The following is a 23,866-nucleotide window of genomic DNA, read 5'->3' as shown; positions in this document are numbered from 1 at the left end:
TGTGGACTTCAACTCCCAGAATTCCTCAGCCAGCTGCTGGCTGAGGAATTCTGGGAGTTGAAGTCCACCAGTCTTAAAGTTGCCAAGTTTGGAGACATCTGCCTTAGACAATAGGAATCACTCTCTCCTTCGCCCCACCTATTCCTTGCATCAAACTGGCCATGGTCTTATTATATTTACACCCTGGTTACACTTGTAATTCACCGTTTCTCCAGGTTAACCCATCATTCACGGTCTTCCTCTTTTCCCATCCCTATTTTAATTTCACAGCAACCCTGAGAGATCGGCCCCTGCCCTTTCTTTACCGGTGTAGGATATGCCCTGCCAGATGTAGCTGCTTTTTCTACAAATGGTAGTGCTGGCCTTGGGGAAATTGGATAATTAGGGCCCTTGAGCAAGGAAGCCCACTGAAAAATGTAAGTAGCAGCTAGACAAAGCAGTGATTATGGAGAACGATGGCCCTTGTGTAGCAGGCAGAATGCTGCTAATTAATAAATGCTGGTCTAGCGAGTGGTACAGCTTGGTTAGCTCGCACGAGTAATCTGAGCAGAGAAGCAAAGGAACCGTCTGCTGCCCATGAGGCTTATCATTGGCCTGTTCTCCCTTCGGTTCTTAAAACTGTGAAGGAGAAGAGGTGCTCCAGACAGGCCTCCAACAAGCTGGCCAAAGCAAGTTTAACAACAGCCCTTAAGTGGAATGGTAGAAAGGGAAGTGGATTCCTCTGAGTGAAAGGGTGAAAGGAATAGGCCGGAGAGCATCAACAAGCTCCGTTTTTCCCCCAGCTCTGCTTCACTGCTAATGCAGAGCCTGCTGAGCAGCTTGAAAAGTTGTTGGGTCTCCTGCAGGCCTTGGGCGTTGGCTTTGGCCCAGAGGAACTGAGAGCCGGATGCTGAAGACCAGGCTTGGCTTATTGCCGGATGATGATAGCAACAACGGGGTGAGCAGGGCAGCCAGGCCCTCCCACTCCCCCGCCTCCCACCCAGAACCATTACCTCAGCCCCTCAGGAATCTGGCCTTGCAAGGATGAAAGCTGGGGGCGGGAGGCAGTGTGGGGGGGAACGAGAGATTGGGAGAGAGAGGGATGGAGATAGACCCAAGAGTTGTTGAGAATTCCCAGCTGGGTAGGAGATGGGCGTCTCCTCCTTAGAACGGGAGGCTTGCGAACTTCTGGGTCCATTCTCTAGGGCTGCTGTGGGTGAGGAAGCATACAGCGGGGTGATCTTGTTGAAGTAAAGCTGGGGGGTGGGGTTGGCTAGACTTCAAGATTTCTTTTCCCTTATTGCAGAAAGAGCATTACATCAAAGCCAACAGAAGCAGCACTTCTGGCTCTGAAAAGAAAGGCAAGCATGACTTCAGGGACAGATGTAGTGTAAGAATGCCTGCCAACTCCTCCTGTCCCTGAATGGCTTTCTTTCTTGCTCGGAAGATTGCAGCATCAATAGAAGAGACTTCCTATTAATGGGATGGGTTGTTGCCCGGGGGGTCAAGAAGGGTGGTTGAGCAATGGGCACTTGGAAGGCAAGGGTGGGGCAGTCAGTCAGCTGTGCTTGTGCTCTTGCTTGCTTGCAAGATGGGGTGAGAGATCCAAGACTGTTAGCTGGCATTCAAAAATGCAGCAAAACTAGGAAGACATAGGTATTCATAAATCATATACAACCAAGGGAGTTAAAAGCCCTTGAGTTATCAGTTACTGATAGACCTGCCTCTTTCACAAGAGCATCATTGCCTAATTCCTAGTTTTACAGAAAAAGGAGGTACATTTTTCCCCCTCAGCTCTTAGATAGGAGCAGGAGTGTGAAGCCAGAATGGGGGTGGGGTAGACAAAGCACCAGATCTATTCAGGCCTGTTCCTGGCTGATGGAAGCAGGGAGGGAGGGCACTGGAGTCTCTCCCCTATAAGGCAGCCACTCCACTTTAGGGCTGTGTTTACACTCAGCCTAGGTGACTCAGCTCCAGGCCTGCATTCCTGAACTCTGAAATGGGGTGGATGAGATGGGCAAGTCTTGAGTTGAAAAGCTTGAAAGGGAATCAGAGGAGTGGGCTTCCAAAAACAGTCAACCACCATTATTATTATTTTTTAGGGGGAGACAAAGAATGAAGAGCCAAGGAGAGATATGTTATAACTTGATGACCTAGAAAAGGGTTTTGGGTACAAGGGATAGCTATACTGCTAAAGTTGCAATACAAAACAAATTCTCGGTATCTTGGCGCCCTCTGCTGGCTCAACCTGAGAAGTTGCTTTCCTTGCTGTTTTTTTTTTTTTTGAATGATAGGTACATTTTTATCAGATGTGTCATTTTCAGATTTTCTGAAAGACAGTGCCCTGTCTATTGTTTCACTAAATCCAATTGCACTGCACTGATTATGCTTTATGTTTGTATTATTTCACTCATTTTTAATAACTCCAATTTTGAGGCTATAAATTGTATTTTGCTCTATCCAAAACAACATAGGACATTTGCTTATAACAAATAATAACTGCAAAGGTTAAAAAAAAATCCACTGGAAAAAGTGTGAAATAATCCACCATTTGAATCCTATTGCTCATTCATAATACACCAAGATAGTGTGACAACTGCCAATCAGTTCTTCCTCAATGAGACCATTCAGTAGGTAAAAGTACATACAACAAAATTGTACCATACCCCATATTTCAAATTTAGACCAAATTAGGTCCATTCCTTCTTTTCTGGAATTGGTGGAACTGTATCTTGTTTTCTCTTGGAAAATGTTGTGCCAAAGAGAAATCTAGTAAATGCAACTAGACTAAAAAAGGAAGTAGGTATTAAGTCTGAACAGTTTTGTGTGGGTACTGTCTACATAAATGTATATAGATGTGTTGAAGTATTAGGGTATACAGCATATATTGATTGTAAGTAGAGGATCCTTATAAACCCTGACCATAAATATTTTCCCCACACCCAGGAGTGCTTATCCACATTCCTCCACACCCCATTCTTCATTCCTGTGAGTTGCTTCCTATGCTGGAATTTTAGCCATTAATAATGAATACGTTTACATCTAGCATGTTTTGATTATAAACGTCATCCTTAGAATGTTCTATGTCTTAAACCAGCAGTCTACAATCTTTGCGGCTTGGTTGCCCGGCTGGGGAGGGAGGGGGAAACCGGGCCAACCCTAACCCAGCCATTTAAGTAGAGAATTTGGGGACTCTACTTGAGGACTATTACCAATGTCTTATTTTTAGTTTTACTCTTGGACTAAAAACCTATCATAATTTGTTAAGCTCCATGAAACAACATTACAGTATCCTTGAATCCTGAGCATCCGTATCTATTTGTGACTCCTTTAGAAATCAAAATCTAGACGTCTGGGCTATCCATCAGAGGTTGTGCTATGCAGTATTCCTGGGAAACCTGTGAAAGAGTCATATACATCTGTTTTTAGATGTCCACCACTGAAGGCCATCATAAGCTAATTTGGGACCCTTTTTGTTGTTTCCTGTAGAAAAAGTCACTGCATTTTTCTGTCATAATTTCTACTGGAGTGTCAAGTATGTACTGGAGTATATTGCATTTGCCCTCCTCAAAATCAGTGGGGAATGAAATACAGTTTCGAGTATAGCCAGCTCAGTCTAGAGCTTTTATTTCTTTATGTAGATTCTATCTACCTGAAGAACCTATGTGATCAACCTGGGCAGTAGCTTAATTGTAACCTAAAGTGCATCACTATTATCCACTTTCCTATATCTAATCAATTATATATTTTTCTCCAGATTGTAGTTTATGGTCAGGAGAGAGACATCTTCACAACAAAGTTGCACACCTTATGCTCTTCTTCTTCAGTTTGCTGCCACCCTCCGTTCACTCTGCAATGTTGAGATTGTAAAGACTTTGAAGATTCTGTTAATTCACACATCACACTCAGAATATATGTATTTGTCTTATTTTCTAGCTCTTGCTAGCTGGATATTTGTTGAAAGACATGTAATTTAAGATTAGGCACACTGAAGTATTTTTTTTGGCTGATGAGCAAGTCATTTTGATACAATCATACAGAAAGGAATCCAAAAAGGAAAATGGGGAATACGCTGAATTTTTGTTATTTGTGCATATTTAAGAAATTTCCCCCCCCGAATAAAGTCAGTATAGTTGAAAGTTGTATAACTGAAGTGTGGGATTGAGGACGGCAGAGATTCTTACACAAAGCGTAGGTACTTGAGTACAAGGATATAATAATGTTGCTAATAAAAAGTGGGGTTGTAAGGATGCCCTATCTGCCCTACTTTGAAGTTACTGTATGGAAGGAGGCATATTTAAGATCAATTTAATACATATGTTGCGCTGCCATTCATAAGACTTTTCCGGATAGTTTTCTACTTTGTTAAACTACAAAGTTACAGCAGTACAAATATCAATCGTCCTGTATCCAAACAAAAAACTTGCTTCTAAATGTCCTGCTAGCTAGAACAAATTACCCTGCTAGGTGAAAAAAAAACCAGTATATTATGTTGAATTAATTCTGGAAAGTTTAAAGGTGAATTATAACCACCTAGCAAATCCCAACCTCACCTTATCCCCCAAGATGCAGTAAGTCATTGTCCAAAATGGTATCTGTATTAATTAATTAATTAATTAACCACCCTGTTTTGAGGAACACTCCATAGTATGGAGAACATTTAAAATCTTAAAGTCATGTATGCATGACTCAGATTATATCAGTAAACTGATGACCATTAATGGCAAACAAGAGAAAGGATACGTTGGTAATATTTTTATGTGAAATATTACACGGCCATTTTCCTTAGCAGGAAGAATATTTTGAAGCAGGAGATTGTGTGGCATCTGCACACTCCCTGTATAGCCTATTAACTGCAGAAACTGTATTTAAAAATAATTATTCCTTTAATGGAAAAAAAAAATCCTACAGTTGCCATGAGATGATATAAAAAAGCAGCAACCTGCATTTAGGGAGGAGAGTATGGAAGCCATGATACATTTTCACTGTATCTCTTTATGGGTATTCTATTTTATTTATGTGTTATGAAAATATAAACAGTATCATACCACTGAAGGTTTCCTAAAGACCAGGAAATGTCAGATAATTTTCCTCTTACATAAAGTATTTCTAACTTACACCACCAATCTGTCAGCCCCCTTCCAGCTGCATTTAAAACAAGATTTATAAATCATGTTTACAATTCTAACAAGCCAAGATGGATACAACTTAAAACAAATAGCTTAGAAAAATTAACTCCAAACATGCTGTATTCTTTGGCTGAGCAAGCTAAAAGATTTATTAGAAATAGAGGGACTGGATCACTGCTTCATTAGAATTCAGGTTCAACATGGAGTCCAAACTGGTGAAAATATAAGCAACTTTATGAACATACAGTATGGCAAATTAATCAGAATTTCAGAGGCTTTCTGCAGTTAACTATAGCCTTTTAATCACCTAGAGCAATGTGACTAGCCTGAAAGGAAGGAAAAACAATAGAGCAAACAGTTTATTGTCTTCTCACACTCAAATCAGCTCTTTGATCACATTGGCCCCATGATATTCTGCATCCTTCAAGTCATTTACCCAAATGCTTCATTGCTCTAAGATCACAGAAAACCAAGGGAACTCTTATCCATCCAAGAGAAGGCAATTAGGAGCAATTATGTCAATTGTCCAAGTAATCTCACTATTCTACAGTTCAGTTGGAGTTTCAACAGAATTATATTTCAGAAGCAGGAAAATTCTCCAGAGCATTTGAAATGCTTTTCAATCCATTAACTGCACCCTTTTAATCCTGCAAAGTTCTCAACAAATCAAAACATTAGGAGGTAATGATCTCTTTAGAGCAGATTGGGAATTCTAAAAATTGTCCTTCAAGGGATTTGGCAAAAAAAAGGGTCTTCAGCCAAACAGAAATACCTGGCGTGTAGTTTTAAAGGGAGAGAGGTAGAAGCTAATTCCACAAGATGCTAGATATAGGGATGCAAATGTACAAAAAAGGGAGAACAGTCTTTCTGATCTAACTAGTGCTATTTGGTAACTGGGAATTAAAGCAGAGTTTAAGAGAAAACCACAACAACCAAGAAATGTGAGAATATTCATCTTAAAGGAGACAGGCTTTATTTTTTTAAAATGTTCAAAGAAGACTTTAGAAAATATATTAACATTTGAAAGGAAAAAAATACCAGGTTCTCATTTACATCCCAGGAAGACACATTTTCCTTTCATCCAAAAATAACCTACAATTTGCAGTCCTTTCATTTTTAGGAACTCTGAGAATCTTTGAGGGTGGCATGGATGGTTTTGTATTTCTGCTGCAGTTCTTCAAGCTTTGAGGCTGAAAAAGTAAAAGATCAGCTTGATAGAGTGAAAGGTGAAGGGGCCTGGGAGGCTTGAGAGCCTTTCAGGCTTTGGAAGTGATGGCTCTATCTCAGAGGTCTCCAAACTTGGCAACTTTAAGACTTGTAGACTTCAACTCCCAGAATTCTGGGAGTTGAAGTCTACAAGTCTTAAAGTTGCCAAGTTTGGGGACTCCTGCTCTATCTCTTCTTCAACATGCTCAGGCTAAATCAAATTCTCTCTACACATTACATGTTCTTCTCTCCTAGATGCCCATCATACCTTCCTTAAATTTCACTCCCTGAAGAAAAGACTTCCCCCATCCCCAGGATTAAATAGTTCAGTTAAGAAAGCACCCAACTCATAATTCACACCTCCCCACACACTAAAAGCCACCAGGAAGGAATGAAAAACCAGATGTTCTCTGAATGTCTGCCTCACTATTTGTTCTCTGACTGATAAAGTTGCTTGGATGAGTAACGAGACGTCTGAGATTAACAAAGTTTGGTCCAATTGCCATGATTCAACCTTCAGATACCTTTGGCCTGGATGATGTGACATATTGCAAGACGTTTTGGGGAGAAACCCCCGAAGGTGGTGTGGCAAGAGTTGGTACATTCCAATGATTCTCTGACTAATTTTGCTGATCGATGAAGTTGCTTGGATGAGCAACGAAACGCCTCAGATTAATGAAGTTTGGTCCAGTTGCCATAAAACTTCAGAAAGGGAGTTTCACAAAGAGCAGTGTAGGAAGAGGAACTGACATTTATAGGAAAGGCCACAAGACTTACGTAATGTGGCTATAGTGCTTCCATTCCAGAACACTTTCTCTTCATGCCGCCGTCGCACCGTCGCCACAATGCGTTCTGAGGTTTCTGTAACCTGGGCCAGGCCTTGCAACTCCTGCAAATGAGAATGTTGATAAAACAAAAGCAGGAAGCTCCTTTAGTGGCATCTTATCATCTCCAACTGTTCAATATTTTGTACTCCAGATTTTAATAGTTGTAAAGAGGTGGGACAGGAAAGAGGGAAGTGAAAAGCCTATTCTGGAGGATATTTTTAAAAAATAAAAATAAAAAAAATGGGAGGGAATTGTGTAATAAAAACAAAACCATGAAGCACCAGAAAACTAACAAATATATTGTAGCACAGGCTTCACGGGTTAGAAGACATTTCTATTTGATGGCCCCCCAGTATGCCATTATGTACAAAAGGCAGGTTTACATAGGAAGAAATAAATTCCCGAGTTTAGCAACCTGACTGCTGCCTCTTGTATTCTGCAGACTTTTTGGTTCACTGCACACATCATTTCACCTTTGTGTGAAGACACACTTGCCCTCTTTCTTTAATTAAAGATGGACTCTAAGTCTCAAGCACTTTTGTCACAAAAGTCAAATATATTATAAATGCCATGTTTAAAGAAAGCTACTCTAGATGGTGAAACACGCAGGCACAGCCAGCTACCATTATTACAATTCCATCTGAACGTGAACATTTAGAAATATGAACACTGCTACTTCACATGAAACCGAGCCCCTACTTGTTCATAAGGTAAAGGGAAAGGTTTCCTCTGCCAAGTTGTGTCCGACTCCAGAGGGCAATACTACTCTCTGTTTCTTAGCCGAGGAAGCCAAAGACGCCCCTGGGGTCATGTGGCCAGCATGACTATACACAGAGACTCACGGAATGCTGTTCATAAAGTAGGGAACCACGAATTGTCTGGTACCCATTTCAGCCCTTCCAGAAATTATAATATCCTTATTGTCGTATCATCTTTGAGGAAAAGGGAGATGACAGAATTTAAAAACCGAACTAAATTGACCAGTTTGATATCTCTAATAATGGCAGCTACACCAAGGATCGGTACTGAAACTAGCAAGATAAATTTCTTTGATCAGTGAACACAAGGAACCTATATCTAGACCCTGCCTGTCAAACTGGCGGCTCGTGGGTCAGATGCATGACGTGCAGGCCAAGCCCGACCGGCTCCGCAAAGGCAAAAAACGTCATGATATGTCACAATACATCACATGACATGATCGAGTTTGACACCAGTGATCCAGACTAAAGGAAGATTGATGAATTGCCCTGTCCTTGTGAAATATGCTCAGAGAATAAGCAATTGATTTCCTTTATAATATAAAATACAAAAATACAAAAGAAAATATTAGGGAAAATAGAGAAGGGAAAAGGGGGCAAAAGAAAGAAAAGGCATTTACTTCTGACTCCTTTTGATGCAGTAGAATAAATAATAGGATCAAAACTCAACTTTTTTACATTTACATAATAGTATAAATTAGCCATTTCTATAATAACAAATCTAATTGGTAAAACCCAAAATCAAGGGTTCATTTTTGTTCCACCTCAAGCACAAAGTCAATACGCAATTATTTTCTAATAGACTTGAAACTAGAGCTATGGATACAATTAGGTCTTGATTAGTGTGGATAATGAATTATAATGAGTAATGGACACATTATTTCAATTACCAATGTTCAAAGTGATATTTCTATGGGAAGTATGATAATTAGTTCCATCACAGCCAAAATAGGCAATGAAAAAGTTTGAACTTAAAAATTACATGTTAGTGCATTATCAGTGAAATATTCATACTGACTGCAATTGTCAATCTATACAGTTAAAAGATGCTGTTTCTATCATTGCAGTACTTCTATTCCTTTTTGATATTTGCAAATCACAAACAGCGGATGCAACTTTATTTTTTAATGTATACTTTATAATACTGTATAATACAGATTCAGGCATTCCAACATCTCATTTTATTTCAGTATTGCTATGACTAGTTTCACATGGTTCAATTATATCAAATTTACTCTAATGTAATAACTAAGCCTCTTCTTTTTGAGCTTGTATTGTTTTCCTCTGATGGAATCTTCTCTTTCTCCATTTTGTACATATATGTATTTTAACTACCAGTATATCTATAGCCCCAACTGCAACTGTGTGCAATAGCTGTATTTTTAGTCAGATTACATGCAACCTGGTATCAATTTACAATTTGCTCTAAATTGAATATTATATTATCCTGAACTTGGCATTAATCACAACCTAGTTTTGTATGAAATACAATCTTAAAAACAAATTTTGAAATTATTGTGGTTTTAACACTTCAACAAAAAACTATGAGTAGGGCTGATAGGAAGATTTAGGAAAGGGAACTACTCCATGCAAATGGCTAGGTGGATAAAACTAAGAGAAAGGTAGTCATTTGTGCATTTAAACATATTAAACTTAAAAGGCAGGTGCGTTTACCTAACATCAGGAAGGATGAAAACAATATGCTTGCCTTTCCATAATGTATCTTCTTCTGAAGGTTCATGTAAAGCAGGGGTGTCAAACTCACATTGTCAGGGCGGCGGCACACCTCCCCGCCCTTGCATGCGTGACCCCTGCGAATGTGCCTGCCCTATGCATGCAACCCGTGAGTGCCCTGCTCCATGCATGTGTGACTCACACACCTGCCCCCATTCATGCATGTGCGATTCCTGCGCTTGCATCCCCCCCACAGGTGCGCACACCTGGGTGTGACTCCAGCACATGCGCCCCACCCCTGCAACTCCTGTGTGTGCAGACCCCCCCACGCAGGCACGGCAGCGACCCGAAGACCAGCTGGCTGGCAGGAGGCATGCTCACGCATGCGCAGCAAGCTGTGCTGGGGCAACGGCTTGCGTGCCCAGAGGGAGGGCTCTGTGTGCCACTTCTGGCATGCGTGCCATAGGTTCGCCATCATGGGTATAGGCTCCCAAATTCTCTGTCTGTCCATTCACATGCCCCAAGCTCACCTGCATACACAGCAGCAGACTGTGGTGCACAGCTTGGAAGAGGAGGTCACAAGGACTCAGTTTTGGAGCAGGACGTTCACAATGCTTCTGCAGCTCATTCTCATATACTTGTTCAAAGGCTGTGAGCAGCTGGCTGTAGTCAGAAACTATCAGCTTGAGGGACTGAAGAGCCGTGGCAGTGTTGTTGGATGGATCGGCACCAGCGGGATTCCCCTGGAGGAAGGAACACTATTTCCCCCCCACCCCACCAAAATATAGTGAAAACACCTGAATTGAAGAAAACAGGGAATCAGCTGTTTGAGGGTAGGATAGATCCCTTAAAAGCCAACCATTCATGCAGCAGTGGTAATGAACAGGTAATTAATGCCAAGGATCATTTCTATTTTGTTTTATTTATTTCCTACCTTTATTATTTTTATAAATAACTGATGATGGCAAGCATACCTAATACTCCCTATTTCCCTCACAACAACAACCCTATGAAGTTGGATGAGCTGAGAAGAAAGTGACTGGCCAAAGTCACCCAGTTGGCTTTTAGGCCTAAAATGTGACTAGAACTGATTTCGAGATCATCACCTTCACCACACTAAACTATAGAGCAACAGTGGTTAGAATGAGGTACGGCAGGCTACTTCTGCTGAATGCAATCTGGCAGTTCAAATCTCACCAGGCTCAAGATTGACTCAGCCTTCCATCCTTCCGAGGTCGGTAAAATGAGGACCTAGATTGTTGTGGGAAATAGGCTGACTCTGTAAACTGCTTAGAGAGGGCTATAAAGCACTGTAATATACAGTAAATGTGACTGTTGTTGCTATACCAAACTACAGAATTTTTCTGGCTTCCTGTTCTTTTTGCCTTGAAATTTCAAGCATCACCTCCCTGACTCCCTATGAGAAATTGAATGAAATAGCTCTTAACTGCAATCTAGCCAGGATACCTCTGTTGCAATACAGACATGCGGTACCCATTACAGCAACTATATGCAAATGGATACAATAGCTGTATAGCAAAAAAAAAAAAAGAGAGAGAGAGAAGTAGCGGTATTGTTTTTAATAATAGGACCAGAGAAGGTCAATAAAGGTGGAAGGCAAGGCAGAAGAATTAAGGGCAATGCCCTAGCACTTCCGTGGAAAAGGCTACTTAGGGTTAGCAACTCTTCAACATTATTTTCTTGAGTTCTTTTGATATGAAAACTTACTAATAGACATTTACCTAACACAATTAAAATAATTACTGTATTATAGAACTGACACAGATCACCAGTCTCATAAAATCAGATATTCCTTTCTGTAAATATTCCACGATGAGCCTATGCAATTTTTTAAAATGAAACATCACAGACTGCTTGTAACTGCAAGCAATGGGGCAAATGAACTGGAGGTGATGCAGAAAGCCACCCTTTCCCCCATGCAAAACACATGCCACCTGTTTGATATAGCAGGTCTGTCACTTGCTTACCTGGGCTCTTAGATTTTCCAAGGCTGCTGCTGTCTTCTCCAGCTCCTCTGATGCCTCCAAGAGAGTTTGCTCATGAGAAGTCATTGACCGCAGGGCCCTTTTATATACATAGACAAGGAAGTGGGTAGCAGGAGTTCATGGTTTCATCACGACAGACGTGGGGAAAACAAGGGGACACGGCACATCAATGGAAACTGGATCTCATTTTTACACGAATCCTTTCCTCTATTTGACATCTCTAGCCTCCCCATGATTCTACAATAAGCTGAGGTGAGGGACTTCTTGACTCTCTCCATAACTTAACAGCAGGCACAGGAACCTTACCTTTTCTGTTGTCCTTCTTCACCCAAAAGGAGGGCCTTTATATCCGAGTTCCAGGGATGACACTCTGGATTCAGCACTGCCTGCAGGTCAGGGCTAGAGAAAACCTGCTTTATGAATTCTTCATTCTTCCTAGCTATTTCTTGGAAAGATTCCTCTGTGCTGCAAGAGAAGCCCGGGGAATTATAAAATGTAGGCCGCAGGGCAGTCTTAACCTAGGGAGTAAAATTGGGATTGGTACGAGGAGAAGAAGGGGTCTAAAAATCAAAGAGGACATGATCTGTTCCCATTAAAAGACAAGTAAGTTTGACGGTAATAAACCATGGCCCCAGAGCACTGGTTTAAGATCAGCCATCTGAACTACTGCTCTGATTGCAGAAAAAGGGGCACACAGTTTCATATATTTTAGCTGTGGCTGGATGGCAGCAATATAAAATGATGTGTTTTAAGATTCCATCATTATTGTCTAATTCCTGTGTACTTCCCCCTTTGCAATCCATCCCAAATATTTACTCCAAAATCCACACTAAAAAAAGAATGCACCGATTTTGGACATTTTCCAGGCCAAATTATCTAGGATGGCATGCCGATTTCATCCCAAAATCTGAATCAGCATGCCATTGTAATGGCAGAATTCCACACCTTCTGCCAACAGTAACAATTCAGCCCTACTCAGCAACAGCAACTATATTCAACACCACATTAACTAAATCTATCTATTTAAGCACACAACAGCTGCAAAACTTAGGGAATGATAATTGTGGGGAAGGATACCTCTCCCTCCCTCTCACCTGGAATAACTACCGGAGTCCGATATAGAGTCTAATAGCATAAAGTTAGTTTGAGCTGGAATGACAGCCACCAGCTGTTGCAGGAAGTGGAGCTGCTTCTTAACAGAGGCCTTTCCCTGTGGGGACACAAACACAAAAAAGCATACAAACTCTTAGCATCTTCCCTTCCAGTCTGATGATGTAAACAGGCCTCTCTCTCGGATATGCTCAGCTGTCGATATTCAGGATACAGTGTCTGAGCAGGCCCCATGTTAAAAGGGAATAGAAGAAAAATATCCAAGGCCTAGAAAGGAAATTCCACAAAGAGAAATGACATATGCTTCATTTCATTCCTTTTCGCATTACATAACCTAGACTTTTAATTAGTTAAAATGTTACTGGGGGTGGGGGGAGGGGAGAGAGAGAGAGGAAACAGCTTGTCATATCTATTGCAAGTCAGTCAAGCTGCAGGAAAGAGAAGAGTAGAAGAATATCCAGTCACAGCAGGCAACAAGGAGCCGACATCTTCGTTGAATGATGAAGGGCAAGGAAATGGCATAAAACAGGCACGGAAGAGACAGCAGGCTGCTTTTGCAGATGTTTTCCTGGTGCTTACCTTGATGAGATCCAAATCATCAGCTTGACAAAGCATCAGCTCAGACCCCAGCTTCGCCATTCCTGTCAGGATAGGAGGAGGTTTAACCACAGAGGTGCCAGGGTTTCCCACAGAGTTATTATTTGCTCTGGAACAAGTTTCCAGTTCTCATGAACAATGCAGTAATTGTTCCTGGTTTTCCCTGCTTGCCAATGGAAGATGTCCAAAGGGATACCTACGAAACATTTGGCATTTCAACTTTCTACGGCTCTGCTTTGGGTGTTTTTTATTTTTAATTTCCCATGTATTTGACAACTTTCCAGCCCAGATTTACCCATTCTGCTTTGGCAACAAAAAGAGTAAAGGGGAAGAGCTTGAGATTTTTATACAACATACACTTATACATTCCAAGGTTTCAGGTCTTAAGAAAGCTTCCAAAAAAACCCCAACCCCAGTACTTTGATAGTGTTTTTACACATCTACATCTGTAGAATGACATTGGCGTGGCTGGCTCCATTAGATGCCAGGAGATGGCAGAAGTCAGGCAGGAGGCCAGGGCTGAGGAAGGCTATGGAAGCTGAACCAAACCTACAAAAAACAAAGGTACTGTATTCTATTTTGTTTACTTTCCCCTAATTCCTAACGACCACTGCATAGCCAAAAATGAAATGTTGGCCCAGAGTGGAGGGAAACTATTCCTGGAAAGCAACGTTTTTTTTTTACAGCAGATTAGGGCAAGACTTGGCTTCCACAAGTAATTTTGTCTTTGATCTAGGTATCCATTTTTTTACAAAGACACAGAGAAGTTGGACACCAGAACAAGATGCCTGATTCTTTCAGTGCCCACTCAGAGGTGATTCTACCAAAAAAAATCCCCATCTGATACTCCTTGTACAATTCTTTGTACGCTAAAACTCATAGCCAGGTATTGAAGAGGGGCTTGATTCAGTGACAGGGCATTTGTTTTGCCCACCAAGAGTCTCAGTTCATTTTCCAGTGTCTCCTGTTCAAGAGACAAGACAGCAACAAATGACTGTGAACAAAAGCACTGCCTGTGTGTTGGGGCCCACTGGAAAAAAGACGATTATGTTTTAGACTAAACGCATGTTACCAGTTTTGGGCCAGGAATTATATGCACAGACACAAAAGTCGATGGCCCCAGAGCAAAAAACACTTAGTATTGCATTGGGCTATTAATAAGGCAGCTCTCTTCACTTCCCTTTTCTTTCATATTAAACATATGAAATATTACAATTTGGTCACAAAGTTTTAAAGGCTCTCTGAGAATTCCAGGGCCCAGGTGGACCCTCAGGATGTGCTCCCCTGTTTCAAAAGGGCATGATCTGATAGGCCAAAAGAGAGCCAATAATATTAAAGAGTAGTGAGCTAGAAGTCCCTTTCTTGAGTCATGCAGAAAACAAGTTTCCGATGCAGATTTCAAGCTTTGTGTCCCTCACGACTGTAGACTGCACCGTATTTGATCACATCTTTATTATCCCTCTTGAATGGCTCCATTAGGTAGCTTGCTCAGTACAGATGAAAAAAAAAACGGTCAGGAGAGAATGAGGCATTTTAGTAATTGAGTCTTGTGAAGATACACTGAACTCAACTTGTTCAATTATAGAAAAATTTTGAGGAACCAGGAAAGGCAAGCCTTTTTTTAAAAAAAAGTGTTTCATAAACATAAAAGCAATCCATCAACCAATCTCTACACATAACATCTGCTGGGGGAAAGAAAAGGCTGTTTTCAATTGCCGAAGACAGGCATGGATTAAAGTATGATTTCTAGCTTGCAAGCATTAGACAAAGGAAAATATGGCGACATAATAAATTATGTGTTGATCTACTTTTATGCAGCTTCTCAAATTATGAAGATTATGGATTAATCCAAGTCACATGCTACAGAATGAAAACCTAAACCATGTTCCTTGGCAAAAACCCTACAGCTTTATATTTAAAAAGTAATTCCTATAGAAGTGTTTATGTCCGTTGGCTTAGTTCTGACCCCACTGAATTTGGTCCAAAATTCTGGTCCAAAAGTTCAGATTTTGCTTGGAATATTGGAAGCTTGATGGACTGAAACATGGACTGATGGAATGTCAACTAAGATGTGACTCATTTCCTGGAAACTGAGCAATTGCTTTGCTGTGCATCTTTATGCCAACAGAACACCAAAAATATTAACTCGCAGTACAAAAGTTGTTTTTTCTTTTTTCTTTTCACAGTGAAGTTGCCAGTATCTCCATAAATTAACTTGATGATTTTAAAGGGCAAAAAGCAGCCTTCTTTGGTTCTTAATATGCATCTCTTTTTTTGTTAACATGTTTCTTAAATAACATTATTTTTCATTACCTTGAACAACCCCATAACTTATTTACAAGCAATGACTTATTATCACTTATAAGGGCTTGCTGCATTTATTTACTTATTAAATTTCTATTCCAACCATCTCACCTAAGTGGTAGTTTACAATAGTGTAACAAAACTATATAAACATATGACTAAAAGCACAGTTAAAAACAAAATTAAGAACAAAGTTAAAATATACAAGTTAAAGTAAAACTCAAAGTTAACAAAATGAAATAAACAAATGCATTAATTAAGATCTTTTAATTTGGTTTTTTTTTGGAGACATTTACTCTTCAAGATCTCACTATTCTCATTATTCCATTTTCATCAAGCCTCCAAATATGACTGTTTAACTAGAAGATGTGAATCTAACTATACATATATATGCCTAGTTCCATAGTCAATCATACTATCATAGTAACACTAAAACAGAAACCAGGAAATGGTTAGATGGAGAAAGATTTTAAAAAAACAAATGCGAGCTTGGTTTTCAATTATTCTAATGGAATTTTATGGGATAAACTAACAGAATGCAGTCTAGGATATAATTAACAGTTTCCCCATTTGTGCTCAGAGGGAACTTTAGATTCTTCCCACAAGAGAAATGCTTCTCTATTTATTTCCACAGAAACAAGTAACATGAGCAGTCCTTGAAATTATGGTTTAAAGACAGGACAAAAAACTGACATTGGACAGCCATTTATAGAATAAATGTCAGATTTTTGTCCTGTCAATAAAATGTAATTTCAAGAATTACTCATGTATTCTATTCTGCCCAGCACATTAGACTTAATGTCCAGGCTGTTTATAGGCATATGGCAAGAATATACAAGAGATGTCAGGGGGAGCGGATATCCATTGACGTTTTATTTATTTCCTCCACAACAACCTTGTATGGTGGGTTGAGCTGAGAGAGAGACAAACTAGTCCAAGATCACCCAACCAGTTTTCGGGTCTGAGGTGGAACTAGAACTCGTAGAATCCTGGTTTGTAGCCTCCTGCTTTATTCACTAAACCCAAAGGATTCTCCTACTTTGTAATTTCCCATTTAGCTTCATTCCTTTTTCTATACACATTGTGACTCTGTATGCAATACAAAAGGAACTGCATTGTCACAGTGTCTTTTTGACAAAAGGCTTTGATCCTGCATAGTTTGAATTTGAATCTCTATATAGTCCTATTCTACCCACCTTTCTACCCACAAGCCAGGAACACACACACACACATCAACAACTTTCCCAACTGATAGAATGATAGCAATTATTTATTAATCCACTTAATATGACCACTAGATATACAGTATACCTTTTATCTTTAAGCCTGATTGTGATTCCTTATTGAAAGATGAAAACTGCTCTCGAAGAGGTGGGTACACACTGCAAGGGAATGCAAAATAAACTTTCAAAGCAAAGCAATATTGGAGTATGATTCACATCTTAATACAGAAGATTTTCAAAGTGAATATAAAGATAAAACCAGAAACTTTTCTTTTGGGCTTTAATGGATAAAGATTTGGAAACAAAAATTGGAACTTTGATGTTAATATATGTTGACAGCAGCAAGATTACTGTATGCACAAAAATGGAAGGACGCTTTAATCCCCACAATGAATGAATGCTTAGAAAAGCTGATGGAGTTAGCAGAGGTGGCCAAATTGACTGTTTTGATTAAAGAAAAAAACACAATTACTTTAGTTTCTACTTGGAAACTGCTTCTGGACTTTGTGCTTTAGGTGGAAAAAAAACGTTGATTTTGGATTTTACCTAGTAGATTTGTTGTTATAGAAATGGCTCTTACATTACTATGTAAAAATAAAACGTTGAGGTTTGATGCTACGGTATTATTTTATTCTACTGCATCAAAGGGAGTTGGAAGTCAATGCCTTTTCTTTCTTTTTTCCTTTTGCCCTACACTTTTCCCTTCCCTCCTCACTATTTTCTTTTGTATATTTGTATCCTTTATGATAAACTAATAGGAAAAAAAAGAAAAAAACTTTCAGAGCCTTGTCAGAATATTATAAATAATTCACACCCCTTCATAAATGCAAGTAATTCAAATTATTCGGAGATAAAAAAGATGAAAGGATAAAAAAATATGTTTTCCTTTCCAAAGAGCAATACCAAACCATTTAGACATCTGTTTTGGAATAGCGATTATGATTATTTCCTATAATTATTTTAAAACAAGCTACTGTAAAATCTAATTCTACTCATGGTTTTTCAATCTAGCAAGGGGGAAAATGAATGAAATAGAATGAAGAGAATAATCAGGGGAAGCAACCATGATTGTGAGATTGGCCTGGATAAAGGGACACAGGCAATTACTCTTGTTATAAACACTCCTTCAACCGAAACTCTGAATATTCACTTTTTTACATTTGGATCCCATCAAACTATTATAATCCCATACAGAATCTAGGGAGAATTTACACAGGCAGAATCTGCCTTAATTCCATATATTTTGACAAGGCAAAAAGACTATCCTGCCTCTTTAATAATTTAAATACTTCAGTACCATTTAAACTTCTCTATCATATTTTCTTCCTGTCATTTTTATTAAAAGAGATTTTAAATGCCAACTATTTAAAAAAACAAAACACATAAATGGGCTAAGAGGTAACCAAAGTAAAAAACTTTAGTTCTTCTTTATTTCATTTACAAAAATTGGGTGATACTGGGTTTAGGACACAGGAGCAAACTAATATTTGTCAGCAGTTTCTAAATCAAAGGGCCCAGTCCAACATGGTTGCTTATGTAAAAAATGGTCTTCTCGTGGACTATGTAGGTTTCCACTCCCAATTCCATCATGTGGGTTGGAGGAAAATGTTCCTATCTTTCTGGGATTATCAAGCCCATTGGCCAGTTTAGGAAGCCAGGTTTTGGCACCTCACTGTCCAAATATGGCAGTGCTAAAATTTTGTTCAAATCAGGCTCAACTGATGGACATTGATATGTAAGTAGTTCTCAGGTTAAGATGACAAATCAGATCAGAATTTTCATCACTAAACAATGCACAATGTAAAGCACAATTTCACATGACCAAATCACTTAGCGAAAGCCATTCCAGCAGGTCTGGTTGCTATTATTAATTTATTATCAAATGTATTTGCCATCAATCTTATGGTTTGAAGCGACTCTATTAAGCAGCTATCCAGCTTCCTGATCCCTCCCCTTTGATTCTGCTTGTGAGAAGCCGGCAGGAAATCATGATAACGTGATCATAGCTTAGTGCAATGTTGGAACCGTGAGTCGGATTCCAAGATCCCAGATTGTGATTACATGACTATAGGCATACTGTGACAAATGGAACTCCAAGGACCGATCATAAGGACCATTTGTTCAGCACAATCATAACTTTGAAAGCTTGCTGAACAAATGGTTATAACCTGTGGACTGCCTGTATAGGTTTCTTGACAATATTATGGAAATGGTTGGCATTGCCTTCTTCCCAGAAGTTTTCCATTTTTTACTCTAATCTCCCATCCAAATAACAATCAAATCTGACCCACATAGCTTTTCAAGGTCAATCGGGGTTAGCTAGATGCTGTCACCTAGCTGGACTCAATGAAGTGAAAATTACTGTAAATTAATTTTGATTAGCTACTCTTAATTTTTGCAAACTGTTTTCTGCAACTTGTGATTTTATGCTACAGTTAATCTCCACACTTGTTACAACTTCCTAACTAACTTCCTTGCTAACATGTATAATCAAAGGAAAGTAAGTTTCAAAGGGCACACCTGTCATTTGATCAGAAGTGGAAATGGGACACACAGATGAACTGAAACTAACACCACCCTTAAAAGTAGGTCAAGTCATATAACTAAATTTTAGAATCACAAAGAAAGTAGTAGTTATGAGAGCTGTTTCTTTTCATACTAATAAGAAATAAATCTTGCTTGCTAGGAAAAGAAAATCCTAAAATTCCAATCTTATGATCTCCAGCAGAGCATCCTAAGAGCCACAAGATTTTTCAGTCTCCTACTCCCAAGACTACAGAGATAATTCTTTTTATCAGCAAAGAAATTGGCGATCAGAAACTTTCTCCTTTACCTCCTAGCACTTGAAAAGCTTAAAACAGGCATGGCAAAGAGGGGGCTACAGATGGACCTGGACGCAATGCCTCCTCAATTCTACAGCCATATTTCTCCAAAAGGAATAATGTATTACGGTATTTGCATTTAGAGGCTGACAAACTCCCAGATTCTGGACATATTATATTTTAAAAGCATGGAATAATAAAATGAAGAGGGAAAAAAAAGAGAAGCATTCTCTATAAAGAAAATACACCAACATACCCCACCCAAAAGTCTGAGATTCAATAGATCACATATGAAAAATCTCAATCCAGGGAGCCTGCACAATTACAGCCACCCATTCTTGAGCCTGAATCGGGAGTCCGTTCCTCATGATTCAGATCTGAACAGGCACAGATACTGAGACAGGACCTTAAAAACATCACTTGGATGGCCTAGGGTCCAATTGTATATACAGCTGAATATTGTCTATATATTAATGATACTGGACTCTGAACTGGGTGACCTTATACAGGGGTTTTGTGGAGATATTAAACAAGGCAGCTATAAAGATTTTTCTCTGCGAAGGAGGGGAAAAAATCAACAACACCCCCACCCCCACCCCAGCTCATACTGTCAGATCTGTAGATTTCACTGAGTCTGCACAAGACATTCTGACAGTACAGGTAGAATGATCACATCAGGGAATAAGGCTCCAATTGTAATACCCATTACCTGACACAGATCCATTCCAATATGTCCAAGCGATGGGATGAAGGGCTGAATAGCAATTTCTGTATGTCTTCAGCATCTGACAGGTATACCCCCTCTAGTGCAGGGCAGCCCAGTTCCTGAGGATAATGAAAAATAAAATCAGGAATATTTTGTTTCATTCTATGCCTCCCTCTGTACTTCTTGAATTCTCCTAGGATCTCCAACCATCAAAAATACTTAGTTTTCTCACCCTCCTTTCCCACAGACCAATCTTAAGAAAATTAATTCTTTGCATTTTCTACTATGTAAAATATGCAGAATCATGTTAAATGCTTACATAAATAGTAAACGGATAGGCAAGCCTCCAATTCTGCATACACTGGCCGTTTGCCATGTCTCAGCTTCAATTAAGATTCAAGTTGACCGCGGCATGACTTTTAATCACGCCAGCAGGGCAGTCATTCCCTCTCCCCAAATCCCTCTCTTTTTGCTAGACAATTTTTTTTAATGAAAACAAACATTGGGAACAAAGGTTGAGAAGAGAGACAGGGCTCTTTCCATCTCCTCAGCAGCTTCAGAATTAACTAACTGGGATCTGGGATCTGCAGGGGAAGTTCAGGGAAACTGACAGGCAAATCTGATTGTTCATGTTTTTTATTGTTTAAAACTTTCAATTTACTTCCCAGAGCCACATGTTGAATGTATAGCCATATAAAATGAATAATTCAATCTAAACATGAAAACAGCAGCCTTCCTTGTTAGCGCCTAAACGACCGGTATTCAAAAAGACACTGTCACTGCGCCATATAAACCACCAATACACAGGCAGGTCCTAGATACATTTATTGCATTTGTACCATTTTGCTTTTTAGTGTAACTCGACATAATCATAATTTTTACGCGCTGTACAGATGGCGACTCTGCCCGGTACCCATCTCCAAATACTGTAGGTTAAAATGTTTAGTTAGAAAGATTGTAAAGGATTTATTTTTATTTTGACTTATGTACTTAAGCATAATATTCTGTCTGTTACTTTCTCTAGTCAATATTTATAACAACTAGGAACCTCTTCTTAGCAGACTTGCTTGTAAGACAAGGATCAGAGTAGCAGCATCTTGAGATCTGCCTAAAGCCTTATCATCTAACATTTTACTGTGAAAAATCCTTTATGACATGATTTAAATAGCACTATATTGTAACTTTTAGCCATTGAAGGGTTTGGCATGTGACTATTAAATGTATATTTTAAAAATGATTTTTATATACCTTTTCTCTTTAAAAATTTATCTCCAGGGAGATTAGTCTATCTGCCGAAGGAGTGGAAAAAGGTGGGCTTTTGGCCTCCACTCTATCCTACCAGAAAGTGGCACTATAAAATTTATTTTTTAAAAAAACTTTTAAGAGTAAAGGCTACAGGAGTCCTATGTCTTTCATACCTCCCTTGATGTAAGGGAAAGACAGCAGGTGGGGCACTCACAGAAGATATGTTACAGAAACAACACCCACCAAATTACTGTGATAAAGAACAGAAGACAGGGCCAAGGTATGAAGACCTAGGTGGCTTCTAGGAGAGGTTTAAGGCTTCAATCTTTCCAACCTATGAGCTTGGTGATCCTGATACAGTTTCTCCTTTTTTTAAAAAGTCTATGGTATAGTTGGAATCTTCCATGTCACTATCAAATTTATTGATGTTAACTCATGATGGGTAAATGTGGAAATCATTCAGCCTAAAATCTGCCAGCACTACTCCAATGCCATTAACTTTTTCTGGAATGAGTTTACTCGTACAATATTACATTCACCCCACATCTGTATTCCAGATTTTTTAACCTCATACAGATTTTTGCTTCCTCGGTATTTTGAAAGGACAGAGGAATTGCTCTCTAGGGTTCAATTTGTATTACAACCACTATCTTTCAACGCATACAGTCAGGCTGTAAAGGTAGCAATATTAGTAGTCCAAGAACTGAGAAAACAAATATATACTGTTCTGAAATGTGAGGTCAACTTATTTTATTCTGTTTATACTGAATTGAAGTAGTTTGTTGTATTCTACAGATGCATACAGAGAAGCAAGCTATTTTTTTCTGAAGCACAACCTCATAATAGGGAATGCAAAGAATTTGGAAAGGTACTACAAATGCATATAAAGTTCAAGAAATTTCTAAAGAAATCTTAAACGTTAATGAAGTGCACAAAGTCTATATTAAATAAAAGTTCAAGAATTCTAGGAAAAGTCATTATGCCCTCCATACAACATCTATTCTTTTTTTTCAAGTATAAGCAGCCACACTGAGTTTTCACAGCCAAACTACAATGCTTTCTATGCATATTTATTCAGAAGAAACACCCTGTTAGGATTCTATGTACAATAAGACTCAACATTTTACTTCTAAACATGTAGAGGATCAGGCTGTTTTTATGGAGCAAATCTCATCACATTCAGTGGAATGTAAGAGCTACTGCAGAATAAATTTACCAAAGATGGTAATATAAGTATCTCAGGCAAAGAAATTAGCTCTTTTATCCAGCATGGATTAATAATGTATAACTCAGAAAAGAATGATACCTAAACTAACACCCGGTTTTCATGATCAAGATGCCTACAACTGAAAATAACGGCGCCTACTACTGCTCCACACAAGCAGTATTTCGTGGTATACTGCCTGCGAACTTGGAGGTCCTTAAACACTTGTGAATAAATCTGACCTTTCTTTTAAAGCAATCTTCAGGAAGCAAATTAGAGACGTACATTTTCCAGAGGATCTTTAAAAAGCCAAGGAGCATTAAATGAGCATTTTGAAAACTCGTCTAGTCCACCTATTTGTTCGAACTTGAAATCTAAACATGAAAACAGCAGCCTTCCTTGTTAGCGCCTAAACGACCGGTATTCAAAAAGACACTGTCGCTGCACCATATAAACCACCAATGCGCAGGCAGGTCCTAGATACATTTATTGCATTTGTACCATTTTGCTTTTTCCTGTAACTCGACATAATCATAATTTTTACGCGCTGCACAGATGGCGACTCTGCCCGGTACCCATCTCCAAAAGCAGCTACCCTTACTCCCCACCGAGACGACACGGAGCAATATTCCTTCCCGCCCGCTCCCTTCCCCCCTTCTCCAAATTCCTTGTTAGCTCTCGCCCACCCCCTCCGAACTCCAAAAAACAAACCACCTTCAGCCGCCCATAGATCTCAATAACGCCACCGACCGCCATCTTCCCGCGCGGGGACTAGACCCCGCCCACACTCCCCTCTTATTGGTCGGTCGAGTTGGCAGCCTCGAAGCTGATAGGAAAGACCGAATTACAGATATTCGCCGCTATTGCAAAACGATACATTTATGTCGCCCGCCCCTGAAGGGGAGGCGCATGAGAATAGGTCCAGAGGTCTGCTGGAAGGGAAGTATCTCCTTTTGTTGAGGGGTTCTTGTTTTGATTATGGAATCTTAGGTTATGGAGAAGAGTAGGAAGCTCCTAGGGATAGGAAAAGAGCGAGATAGCAGATCTAGGTATTAGGAGGTGAGGCTGAATCCTTC

The 23,866-nt window shown here is 39.5% G+C and overlaps 1 protein-coding gene across 1 annotated transcript; it reads right to left on the bottom strand.

Moving 5' to 3' along the window:
• Positions 1 to 6,064: 6,064 nt before the first annotated feature.
• HAUS7 (HAUS augmin like complex subunit 7) lies at positions 6,065 to 23,624 on the bottom strand. The gene is made up of 10 exons (XM_026711592.2): positions 23,505 to 23,624; positions 20,345 to 20,460; positions 16,902 to 16,972; positions 13,269 to 13,330; positions 12,674 to 12,789; positions 11,886 to 12,044; positions 11,562 to 11,658; positions 10,104 to 10,331; positions 7,092 to 7,203; positions 6,065 to 6,298 (listed from the first exon to the last, which is right to left on the bottom strand). The coding sequence occupies exons 1-10, from the start codon at positions 23,544 to 23,546 to the stop codon at positions 6,225 to 6,227; spliced, it is 1,077 nt and encodes a 358-aa protein (XP_026567377.1). The 5' UTR covers positions 23,547 to 23,624; the 3' UTR covers positions 6,065 to 6,224.
• Between the last annotated feature and the right edge of the window lie 242 nt (positions 23,625 to 23,866).

Source organism: Pseudonaja textilis, chromosome 2, assembly GCF_049901715.1.
Source record: "Pseudonaja textilis isolate UNSWEBS1 chromosome 2, rPseTex1.2, whole genome shotgun sequence".
NCBI lineage: Eukaryota > Metazoa > Chordata > Lepidosauria > Squamata > Elapidae > Pseudonaja > Pseudonaja textilis.
The sequence above is the reverse complement of the archived record's forward strand: the minus strand, read 5'-3'. Positions and strand labels throughout refer to the sequence as shown.

Bases quoted from the DNA above. Each gene is read 5' to 3' on its own strand.
- HAUS7 (XM_026711592.2), bottom strand. From the start codon at position 23,546: ATGGCGGTCGGTGGCGTTATTGAGATCTATGGGCGGCTGAAG. The intron at 12,790-13,268 runs GTAAGCACCAGG...GTGTCCCCACAG, and splicing joins ATGATTTGGATCTCATCAAG to GGAAAGGCCTCTGTTAAGAA. The intron at 6,299-7,091 runs GTAAGTCTTGTG...TTACTTTTTCAG, and splicing joins AAGCACTATAGCCACATTAC to CCTCAAAGCTTGAAGAACTG.